Raw genomic sequence first — 12,444 nt, forward strand, 5'->3', positions numbered from 1 at the left:
AGCTATGCCTGGTGTTATTTGGCAGTAAAAGCTCTGCCTTTACTGGGGGAAGAACTGGGTAGTTGATTTTGTTGTTTTAATAAATGAAAAACAAGATTAAAATTTAAAAACATGTCAGTCAAGCAGTTGATGCCTAAGAATGTGATTTAATGTAAGTTTAGAAGGTTTTAGAATCATAGAGTCTCTGCTAAGTTGCCCTGATCTTAAGTCTGAATATTAAAGTGCCTTTCTCACAAGTTTCCGGCCTTCTCAAGGCCAAGCTATTTCTCAGCAGACACCTGCAAGATAACAGAAGACAAACAACAGGAGAAGGCCTAACTGCCCCCCCCATGATGAAGGGGGCGGATTGGCAGGACTTTTGGGTGGGCATTAGAGAGAAATGGGAACTTCTGATTGGATGTCCGTGAGGGGTATAAAACCCTGTGACTTCCTGACCATAGGGTCAGACCTGCAGTCAAACCCCCTTGGGTTTGATCGTGAAAGGTCCTTCTAATAAAACCCTGTATCTTTCTCCATTAACTTCTCTGCAGTGTCTCTGTCCACAGGGGTGCGCAATCTACAGGCATCACAGTGGGGTTCCAGATGTGCTGTTGCTACTCCAAACATTTTATTTTAGTTAGAAGAGCAAAGAAAGGTGGACAGTAATGGATTGATTGGGGGGATTTTGATGTTGTTTATTTTTTCCTAGGAGAAAGGCAGACACTGGAGCCCCAAGCTGACAACATCCACGATATGAGCTTGATCTCTGAAGAAGATCTGCTGACCACCATCTTCTGGGCGTGTGACACAGAACGGACAGGTTTGCCAGGGGAATTTTCATTGCTCTGTTCTGGTCTCCTCTCACATTTTCATGGTTTGGGGCACCTTATAATTCCAACCTAGTATATTTAATCTCCCTCAGTGAGGTGTCTGTATTTGTGGCAGAGACAGAGGAAAGCCATAACTGTGCCTCTGACTCTTTCCCTGCTGATTTTTGCAGGATTTTAGTGCAGGGAAAGTAGAGGAGCAACATTCTTCTAACAGTCGCCCTTTTTGGGAAGGACTGTTCCTTTCTTTTAGCTTTTTTTTTTTTTTTGCTGTTAGAAAAGATAATTTGCAGAAACTTCAGAGTAAGAGAGAATTCCTCCTAGTTCCACTTCAAACATGTCTAGAAGTGGGAAAATCACAGAATGGTTTGGGTTGGAAGGGACCTTAAAGGTCATCCAGTTCCAACCCCCTGTCATGGGCAGGGACACCTTCCACTGTCGCAGGTTGCTCAGAGCCCCATCCAGCCTGGTGTGGAGACAAAGGGGGAGCCAATAGAAGGGGGAAACAGGGCGGGGGGTGGTGGTGGGGGCAATAGAGGGGGGAGACTACAGAGAAAGAGAATAGTCTGGCAGAGTAATGTAATGGCAATCACAGGGTTTGATAAGACACCTGAAAGGAGTAGCACAGCAAATGTGTCAACTCTTGCTCCTCTCAAAGTGAAGTCCACAAAACTGGTCAACTTGAGTCTCACAGTTCAGAATTAGAAAAACAAGCAAACAACCCCCCCCAATGACAAAAAGAAACCAAACCAACAAACAAAAACTCTGAAGTCATTTTTTTTCAGGTCCCTTTAGAACTGCAGGGATCAGCTGCTTGCCTTCAGCTCTGGAGGGCAGCTGGGTGCAGTGCAGTTTGGTAGGATGGCCTTATTCAGTAGTTTTGCTCTCAATCTGGCCCTTGGACACCTGTTTGTGTTTCAGGAAAGGTGGCAATTTCCAAGATCATGGATTATTTGAGGCACACAACGAGTCGGGGATCGGAGGACAGTGGTCTGGAGGAGCTGTGCAACATGCTGGACCCAGAGCAGAAGGACATCTCCATGGACCTGAAAACGTATCATGCTGTCATGGGGAAGTGGATTGAAGACTGTAAGAGGAAAAGGTAACAGCTTTTTGATACATCTCTCACAAGGCTCCTGTGAAAACAGGACATAAAGTCCTTCTGTGGCTTGTGCCCTGGGACACAGTATGGGGCTTGGCTAAAATGTTATTGGTGTTACAGGGTTTGTAAGCAATCCAATGTCACACTGGTTTTGTTTCAGGGACGGTGATGCCCCTGAGGAATCAGCAAGCATGGAAGACCTGGAATTACAAGCAGCTAAAAACATCTCTGAAGGTGCAGGGTGTTTTACTCTGTTTCTGTTCAGGGCAAACTCCACCTTTTTGTCTATAACCAAACCCCTTCCTCTTTCAGCTAAAAAGACACATGTCGGGATGAATGTTACATCAGGGAGCTTCGAGGCCTTTGGGGGTGATGTGTCCAAAGGAGACAGGTGAGTCCATTTAAGCAATTCCCTCTCAGAATGTAGTACTCTAAGCTTTGATTTACTTGGAAGAAATTCCTAGAACTGCTGTATCCTGGCAGAATTTCTGATGCTGACCTCAATCTGCAGTAGCTCTTGATGCTGTCACCTTCTTCCTCACAGCTTCTGCTCAGACCTGAAAACACAGGGGTAGTTTTTCCTGCTGATATCTTTGTGCTTCTGCGTCCATTTGCTGTTTTTAATTCCCTGTGGGCAGAGATTTGCCATGTTTAAATTGGTTCCTTCCCTCCACCAAGGTGTATGGCATTAAGAAGACATTATGTCCTGAAAATCTGGTCCTTGGTTTTATTTGGGGTTGTTTTTCTTGTGGTAGGGAGTTTGTTGAGGTTTTTGAGATTTTTTTTGTAGTTATAGATATAACTTGGACTCTGTTAACAGCAGAGCACTTAACAAGTACCAGAGGTTTCATTTGCAGTTTGTGCATAGTCTGAAATCCAAGATCTGCTTTGTGATGCTTGCCTGTAATTTCTCAGGATCTCAAAAGGGTGATCTTCATTCAAGTTTTGGTTGAAAGCATGAGTGGGAGATGGCTCAGGGGAAAAGAAAGAATCCAGGAAATTGTGGAATTAATACAGAAATATTAGTAGTACCTCTCACCTAAGAGGTGATCGTAAAAGCTTAAGGCCTTTTCATGCAGATATCCAGATGTGACACTTGTCTGGTGACATATTTCACTTGCAGGGACCATAAAAACAAATGCTTGCAACCAAACTAGTTCTTGCTGTCTCTAAAACTGGAGAACTGACTTGAAGATACTCTGCTGTCTGTGCAGACCAAGTGACTGGACCCTGCAGCATTGCAAGTCCTCTGTGGGCTCTCCCCTCTAATCAGCGCAGCGCAGCATGAGGATTTTTATTTTGAAAAGGATAAATACCATCCCATCACCTTTCTCAATCTTTCCTGGCTCTGTTGCAGCAACAGGGAGGTTGCTGACTTGATCATCCATGTGGCAGACCTGCAGTACAACAACCAGAGGCTCCAGGAGGAGAACAACAAGCTGAGGCTCACGCTGGAGGCTGCGGATGAGACCAGCAATAAACTGTCAGCAGATAATGAGCATCTCCGGCAACAGGTTAAAAGGTGAGAGATCTGGTGGCACCAGCCCTAAGCTCTGATGGCCATGGGCACAGTTACAGTCCTCCAAGTGGGCCAGCCATGCTTTAATACTTTCTTCCTCACCTTGATTGCTTCATGATTGCTTCAGGAAAGATCTTGAGGGGCTGGAGTGGGGCCAGAGAAGAGCAACAAGGCTGGAGAAGGGACTGGAGCACAAGTGCTGTGGGGAGAGGCTGAGGGAGCTGGGGGTGTTTAGCCTGGAGAAGAGGAGGCTCAGAGGTGACCTCAGCACTGTCTAGAACTCCCTGAAGGGAAGTTCTGGCCAGGTGGGGGTTGGTCTCTTCTCCCAGGCACTCAGCAATAGGACAACGGGGCACAGGCTCAAGCTCTGCCAGGGGAAATTGAAGTTGGAGATCAGAAAAAACTTGTTTGCAGAGAGAGTGCTCAGGCATTGGAATGGGCTGCCCAGAGAGGGGGTGGATTCCCCATCCCTGGAGGTTTTTAAACTGAGCCTGGATGTGGCACTGAGTGCCATGATCTAGTAAAGGGACTGGAGTTGGCCCAAGGGTTGGACTTGATGATCTCAGAGGTCTTTTTCAACCCCATCCGTTCTCTGATTCTATGACTGAATTTCTGAACTTTCTGTAGTATCTGTGGGGTTTAACAATGCGGAACATTGGTATAAAATCATTCCTCTCAGAGCCGAGCTCTTGCAGGATGAGGGTGTACACAGGCAAAATCTTGGAGGAAAACAAAATCAAACAAACAAAACAACAAGGCTTTAATATTGCCAAGAGCACAGCCAAGCACTGGAAGGCTTCCAGTCCTACACCACATGCTTGTTGCCTGGCAGAGGGGAAATGAATGTGTAAGAGCTCTTTTGCTACTCCTTTGAGGAACTGAGGTGAGTTGCTTCAGTGGTTTAGTATTTCTGTAGCCTGGAGCTGTATCAGTGCCATGAGGACAAGCCCATTTCTCACAATGCTCACCTGACCTATTTCATTAAAATGGGATATAGATGCCAAACCGTTCCCAGGATTTTCTGGAGAGAATAAGGCAAGAGTCCTGCAGGGTTTTGCTGGCTTGGGACACGTGTCCTTATGTTGCACCACCTGCTCTGCCTGGAAAAGGGCTGTGTGAATATACAAGAATTGGGGCATCACATCAGGATAAGAATATGATGTGGAGTTTGTCCCTGAAAACTGGACTGAGGCGTTTCTGGAGCTGCTATCAAATATTGTAAAGATGAGTTTAAGTGTTGAGACAGCATGATATATTTAACTGGAACAAGATACATTGTTGGCATGCTTTTCTTTACTTCCACCTATCTTGGATGCTGTGTTTGCCTGGGGTTTCATCCCTTACCATGAGCAGAAGGGGGTGAGAAATCATGGGTGAGTCCGTGAACTTGCTGGACAAAAATGCTGGGCTTAAACTTGATTGTTGCTCCTCTTTTTAAGTGTCTGTGCCAAAAAATAAGTCGCTGGTGGCTGTCTAATGATCAACATGAAGTGGCTGAAGTTTCTCTGGGTTTGCCTCCCCCTGTGCAGCATCCAGCACTTGGTATTGAAAGCCAAATCCCTGGAAGAAGAACTGGAAGAGGCAAGGAACAACCTGAACCAGTCAGAAGAGAGGAGGGAGCAGGTCCTCTGGCACAACAAACAGCTGGTAGGTGCTCTTATTTCTTGGCTTACCTTGTACAGCTTTGTTTTAATTTGAGATGAAATGCATAATAATCCACCCCACCTCCTTTTCACAAGGTGAGAGAGAAAAATATTCTTGCAAATTTTGTAGTTGTGCAAAGGCATGCAACCCCACAGCTTCATCTTGGGCTCTGGATGTGTTTGTGGTCTGTTGGTTTTTGGGTTAGTTTGGCTTTGACCATTGAACTTGACATGTTAAACCCAACTATTTTGTTTTTCTCTTTTGTCTTTCTCCCTTTTTTATTTATTTTGTTTTTAAATAAACCTGACCTGCTCAGGAAAAAGAAAATCAGTCTCTCAACATCAAAGTTACTTCTCTCCAGGAAGAGGTAAAATCAATCATGGTTTTACACATTCTTGCCTGGCTACAGGTTTACCATTAAGAAATGAAATGTTTGTCAGGCTTTGAAGCCTGACATGCTAATTAGGTTATCCAAATATTTAAGATTTTACAAGGATGAGTTGTAATAAAACTTTATATCTTGAAGTTGCACTGTGCTTTAGACTTTCCATTTGCTGTGTAAGTAAAGATCCAAGGTTAGGGATGTGTTGGAACAGGGAGAAAGAGCTTTCCCTCCTCCCTTGTTTCAAAGCTTTATAGGCAATTCCACATATTTCTAGTTAATGGAGCTATAAATACACTAACACTCCATTAAAACAATCTCCATCCAAAATGTTTTAATTTCATAATCACTTCTGTTTCCCTCCTTTAAGATCTAAAGGAGTGGCCCTGCCTGGAGCTATAAAAGCAAAAATGTGCCTTGGCTGGGAGGGGTCTCTGCTCACAGATGGATCCTCTGACACTGGAGGCTTTTAGGGAATGTGTTGCATCTTTAGGCTTGGGTTTTGTTTGTTTTTCAGGGGAGAGCTCTCCATTCTTACTTTATCTACTTAATTAAAGCAAATATTTTATAAGCCAGTTTTTTATCAGGCGATAAACTCATTAACACCTCCTGACAGCCTCTATTTCAGACTATTTAGGGTGAAACAGAGAAACAGGTTAAACACAACATAGTAATGAAAAACACATCAAGATAAATCTTGTTTAAAATCCTCCTAAGTCCAAATACCTATTAAACAGCATCTTTCCAAAAACAATTGTTGTTCTTCAGGCCTGGGAGTTTATCTTGAGCTTTCTAGGTGTGTTAGTGTTTATAAATAACATTTCTGGGTTTTCTTTCACCTGTGCTCTGGAGAAATAAGGGGAAGAGGAGCAGAAACAGTTTTGGCGGGACAAGCACACACAAAAATGCTGGTGGGGTTGGAGAGTAGGCAGCAGCCTGGGGGTGGAGATGTCATTTTTGCCTGGAGCCTTCAAGGAGAAGCTGTCAATCCTTTCAGCTGTGCCTAAACACTCTGCATCTTGTTTAGATTATTAGGAATAGCATGGACACTGAGGGACTGCAAAAGAAGATTTTGGAGCTGTCTAAAAGTGCAGCAGAACTTGAAGTAAGCATTGCAACTCTGGGAGGAATAAAAAGACATCACAGAGTTTACTTTGGTCAAATTGAGGGGGATATTTCTCCTTCTGGAAGGCAGGTGAATGTCTGTATGAAGGGAATGCAGTGCAATCATGGCAGCTTTGACTGAGAAAGTGGCTCTCTGGAGGCTAAAAAACTGTTTAATTTGTTCCTCTAAGTGAAACTTTTAGGAAACCTCTTCCCCCATTATTTGAGAAAATATTAGTCATCCTTTGGGTGATGATGCTGAGGAGGAGAAGTGAGAGGAAACAAAGGTGACTGTGAAAGCTGAGAACACTCTAAGTCTTCACTGGGTACAAGATTTGTCCTCTGAACACACCACACAGTGTATTCCAGGAAGAATTTGATTTTTTTAAGCTAGGAAGGATAATACCCTTTCTTCCCTTCCAAGAAGAAAATAGTAACAGACTTGTATTACAGTTCATGATAATCCTGAAGGGAAGTTCTGGCCAGGAGGGGTTGGTCTCTTCTCCCAGGCACTCAGCAATAGGACAAGGGGGCACGGGCTCAAGCTCTGCCAGGGGAAATTGAAGTTGGAGAGCAGAAAAAACTTCTTTGCAGAGAGAGTGCTCAGGCATTGGAATGGGCTGCCCAGAGAGGGGGTGGATTCCCCATCCCTGGAGGTTTTTAAAGTGAGCTTGTCTGTGGCACTGAGTGCCATGATCTGGTAAAGGAACTGGAGTTGGCCCAAGGGTTGGACTTGATGATCTCGGAGGTCTTTTCCAACCCAGTGATTCTATGGCTGGAATTGTTTCTGATCTCTTCATTCTTTAGATCCAAGTACATGTTTATGAAAGCACTGTGGGGAAACAAGAGGCAAGCTTGACCAAGGTTAGTTCCTTTTACTTCATCACTGTCTCCACTGAAAATTATAAACTCCCAGAATGGTCTGATTTGAAATGACCTGCAAAATCATCTCATTCCACCTCCCTGCCATGGGCAGGGACACTTTCCACTATCCCAGGTCTACACTGACTATGGATGATTTGTAACAAGGCAATACTATTCACTGTAGGGCTTTTATTTCCACTCTTCTCACAGTGCAGAACCTGCTCCTATAAATGGCTCCAAAGTAGGCGAGCTCTGCTTCAGGACCTGGTTATGAGCCAGCATAATTAAAGGCTCCAGGATTTTGCTTCCATTTAAAAAAAATAAAAGGGTGGGGAAAGAAAATAATCATAACATATTGCAACAAACTTCAGAAAAAATGTACAGAAACTTGAGAAGGATGTTGCCTTCACCAGTTGCTAAGAGGATGTACCTGCAGGAGATCCTTCCATCATGTCTCTTACTCAAATTGAATTTTTATATCAAATTAGAAATGGTGATTGAGCCCAGTGGAAAAGCTGATTTGTCCTTTTGTTACTAAGGTGTAACTCTGTAGGCTTTGCTGAAGAGAGGGAGCATTTCTGAGGTCTTTAATGTTCTTTTCTATTGGAAAAGCAAAGACATAAAATCTCACAAGGGTGTTGGCATTCTCTGGATTAATGAATTATGAAAACGGCCTTCTAGGCCAGAGGAGTTCCTATTTAGAAGAACATATTTTAAATCACCTGCTAAAATATTTGACTCCCTATCCACAACAGTGAGTGCAGCTGAATTCAAACAGTAAAAAAGAGACCCTGGCTTGGTTGTGATGCAACTGATAACTTTGTAGCTGAGTGTTTTAATAACTTTGGTCTGGTTGAGTAGGAGGAAACCATGAAAGGGCTGAGAGTACCAGAGCTCCTACTTGGAATTCCTGTTTTCTCTAAGAAATTCTCTGCAGTGTCTTCTATTGCAATGACATAACCTGACTGAAGCCCATTACGAGTTTGTCATAGATAATACTTGTGAAGGATTTTGAAAGATGTACTTCTCCTAGGCCTGACTCTATCAGCTCTTCTTTTGGGTTATATTTAATCTACAGAGTACTACACTCCATGTCTTTAATAATAAAAAACAATGAGAGTTAGATATTACAACTTGTTTTGAAGGTCAGCTGGGATTAAACCAGGCATAATATAGTCTATATTTTCAGCTAAAACTCAAGTGTTTCTGTCTAGTTTAATCTGCTGGTACTGAAACTAGGTGAGGAATAAATTAAAGTACAGATTGAATATCATGGTTTTTTAATGATTTCTTGTCCTTTTCTCCCCAATCTCTGCAGAAGGAGCAGGACATCAAGGAATTAAAATTGACCATTGTGGAGTGTTCCTCAATAATAGAGGTACGGGCTGGGTTTAGTTTTTGCCTCTGTGGGGGCAAAGCCTGGGTGTGCTGTGTTGATTCCTGCATGGCAAACTAACCCTCCAACCAGCTCTCCTGGGTGTGTTTTAGACACTGAGGGCAGAAAAAACCCAGCTCCTGGAGAACATGTGCCACATGCAGCAGGAGCTGATCTTGTGAGTGCTGGGAACAAGCCCCTGGAAATGCTGTTTGTCAAAGGTCAGGAAGGACTGATACATCACTTTTCCTGCTTCTTTTTTTTCATAGAAATGGCTTGTGTTTCCCGTTGATGGGTAAATACAGCAGTAATACTCCTGAAGGGATGAACTCCCTGCACTGTGAGCTGGAACTTGCCCAGTCTTCTGAGGTAGGAATTAAATCTTCAATAAATCTCTTCCTACTTGTCTTTCATCAGCAGAGGCAGAAGAAAGATCATTCCCTGTAGATTATTGGATAACCTTGGAATTTGAAGCCATTAATCCCTGTGTGCAAGCACAGAATGTGAAGGTTACAACATTGTCCCAAGAACATTGGAGAAAGTCCAAAGGAAAGCAAACAAAACACTTGTAGATCTAAGGAAGTAAATCTAGAAGAGCTAACTTTGTTTCAAAGTTTTTGGAGGTGTAATTGAGCCTTCACACAGGATCAAAGATGGCAAGCCAAATACATTTAAATGAATAGAGTAAATTATTTATTAAATTGATGATTATGATTGGACTGAACGACTTTAATCAGAGTTATCTGCTACAGTGTAGCTATTATAACTACTTGTACAGTGCACTAGCTATTAAATCACTAATTTCAAAGCTGGCTTAATGATTATTAAACAGAGGTTGTTGTTACTCACCCAGTTGATGACCATGGGCAGATGTTTTCAGCTCAGCTTTGAGGAGTAACCTGGAGAGATGTCCCGCCCAGGGGAGGAATCCCTGCTGGAAGGGCTGTGTCAGAAGTCCCAGACTTGGAAAAGTGGGACTGGATTTTTATGTGCCTGTCAGTCAGATGTTTCTAGAGCTGCTTTAGATTAGATACCACCTTGTTGGTGCCTTGGCCAGGAACTTTACCTGTCACATCCTCACCAGTGCCAGTTTCTGTCATTGTTCTGCATATTCTCAGAATTTTTCACTTGGAGCTGATGAGTCAGACTGGTCCCAGCATTCTTCAGCTCCACAATCAGTGGGATCGCCTTCTCCATCCACCACTGATAACTTTGGCAAGTTGGGGGTTGTTGGAGCTGCCTTGCCCCTGCTCAGGTGGATCCTGCTGCAATTACAGCTTTGGTCCTCATTTTTATCCGAGCTATTCTGTTCCCTAAAGACAAACCATGGAGCCCCATCCTTCCCTTCAGATGCAAATTCTGCTGCAAAGCTGATACCAAATATATTCTAGGGAGTGATTTTCTTCTAAGACTTCACCGTGCAGCTGCTTATTTTTGTACAGGGTGCATTTGCAAACAACAAAAATAAAAAAAAATCTAATATTGGACTAAACCTCCAGGCCCAGGAAGGAGAGTGTGTTTGGCTAGGCTGCATTGTTTCAAAACTTAAAGCATTGTCCCATATTGCAGCTCCCCAGGGCCACAGTGAGTCAAGTGTTTGCCTCTCTAATGCTGTAATGAGACAAAATACCAAATCACCTGTAAAGAACTAAACCTTCTGCTTATTCATACTTGTAAAGCCTCTTCTGAATGAAGATGACTAATTATTGACTTCCTCTTTGTACCCTGACATGAGTATTTACACTGGATCATTCAGCACCTTGCTTTTTTATTGCCTTTTTTTTTTTTTAAATCACTGTGACATGATTGTTTTGAAAAGTTTTTACAAGCTTTAAGTTTTGTGAGCTCTGACCTTCTGGTAAATACAGTGCAGGGGATAGTTCAGGAAAGTCTAAATGTCACTGCTGCTGGTTTGTAATAAGGAGATGTCAAACTAAAGGAGCTGATTCTTCCATCTCTTCGAAGATTCTCAAGACTGAGTGGACAGCCCTGGAGCAAGCACTGGACCGTGAAGAGCTGCTTTTACTTCAGGAGCCTGAATATGAAGGAGAAAAATTTCAGACTATCATAGAAAACCTGGTCAGTGGCAGAGCTTATGAGAATAAGGGTCAGCTCTTCTGTCAGCCTTTTAATTGGGAATTCTCCAAGCACTGATAATCCCATCATGTTTGCTCCTCTTCAAATAATAAGAATAGTTTTATTGAGGGTGGAGAGGGGCACAGTTTAACAATATCACAACATGTAACCTGGGTGATTCTGGGCAGCATTAAAATGCCAGGATTTGGGGTGGTTGTTGTTGTTTTGCGGTCGATGTTCTTTCTTTTTTTTTTTTTCCTTTTCAGCAAGAGGAAGCCTCTGAAGTGGAGGAGCTTGTCCTGACTTCATTAGAATGGGTGAAAAATCCTGATGAGGACATGCAACAAGCCTGAGAAACAAAACTTGTGGTAAGTCTCAAAGTATTTAGTGAAATAGTGGGGCTGTGCAAAACTGAAGGAAGGCATTTTACTGCTGCATATTGGTTACTTGAGATCATAATCTAGATTGGAGGTGGCTGAATGGAGAGAAAAAGCATCTGTTGTTTTGCTTTTGAGGAGGAAAGGGGTGACTGCTTTGCACTTACATGCTGTGCTCTCCCTGACTTATCTTGTGCAAGATCTCCCTTTGTCTGGAGGAAAGGGCAGATGCAGCAAGTCAGTTTGAAGGGGAAAAGGAGGTCAGATGGCCCTGTGATATCTTTTCTGCCCATTGCATGTTTGTGTGCTCAAACCCATTTTCTCCTGTGCTCTGAATTTTCCTGTGCTTCTGGATGGACTCCCCATCAAGAGGAGGAGGGATGATGTGGCTTTTAGAAGCAGATTTCCAAAGCAAAATTTTCCCAGGGTTTACTTTGTTTTGAAAGGTGAGGAGTTTTGCTTTTGCTGGACGTGCTGCACAGGAAAAGTTTCAACAAGATAGTGTTTTACAACTTAATCTTGCATAATTTATTTCTCCTACTCCTCATACCTCTTGTGAGGCTTCCCCTTAGAGGAAGCACAAGCGTCTTGGTCTTTTAACGCTGATGTCTCTTTAGGTAGACTCTTGGAAACTGCTGGCTCATAAATTGTTGTAGTTTTTTGATCTTGACTAAAAACTTCCTCCTTCAAAGCTGTCAGAGCTGAAAAATGCTTTTGAAGTGACACTGGAATTGTATTCCTGTTAAACACGTGAAGCTAAAACTTTTGGTGTGGGGGTTGGAGTTGATCATGGCAAATAAATCCTCTTTTGGCTCTTGCAGAGCAATTAATTTGGAAGATAAACTAGCAGAGGATTAAGGGAGAACAAGATGCTTTAGAAATAAAAGGTCTTGTCCTTCAGGCTCTATGAGGATGGGAAGAAACTCCATGTCAAACAAACTGTGAAAACCAGTCCGATATGTGGGAAATTTGGTATATGGAGCTGAACAACAGTAGGTCCAAAAAAGATACTCAAAGCAGCTTCTTCCAGCCTTAGAAAAAGCTTTAGTTGACACATTAATTAAATCTTAGACCCTGCACCATCACCTGAAGCCCAAACACTTCCCCACCATTTCCTAGGAAATGTATTATGGACAGGTCTTGCTGTTATTTAGTGCTTTCAAGTACATTTGAAAGGATATTATACAGCCAGTAA

General features: G+C 42.9%; 1 protein-coding gene across 1 annotated transcript in view; it reads left to right on the top strand.

The window, feature by feature from the left end:
• The first annotated feature begins 459 nt into the window (after positions 1-459).
• Positions 460-12,444, top strand: part of IRAG2 (inositol 1,4,5-triphosphate receptor associated 2) — a 36,765-nt gene continuing 24,780 nt past the window's right edge. The window contains 15 exon segments of the mRNA XM_071551590.1: positions 460-547; positions 689-799; positions 1,728-1,908; positions 2,069-2,142; positions 2,221-2,299; positions 3,266-3,430; positions 4,957-5,074; positions 5,388-5,438; positions 6,481-6,558; positions 7,365-7,421; positions 8,740-8,799; positions 8,910-8,974; positions 9,066-9,165; positions 10,762-10,875; positions 11,139-11,240. Of these exon segments, the coding sequence (XP_071407691.1) occupies positions 733-799; positions 1,728-1,908; positions 2,069-2,142; positions 2,221-2,299; positions 3,266-3,430; positions 4,957-5,074; positions 5,388-5,438; positions 6,481-6,558; positions 7,365-7,421; positions 8,740-8,799; positions 8,910-8,974; positions 9,066-9,165; positions 10,762-10,875; positions 11,139-11,240 (1,311 nt within the window). The 5' untranslated portion in view covers positions 460-547; positions 689-732.

This window comes from Pithys albifrons, chromosome 3, assembly GCF_047495875.1.
Source record: "Pithys albifrons albifrons isolate INPA30051 chromosome 3, PitAlb_v1, whole genome shotgun sequence".
NCBI classification, from domain to species: domain Eukaryota; kingdom Metazoa; phylum Chordata; class Aves; order Passeriformes; family Thamnophilidae; genus Pithys; species Pithys albifrons.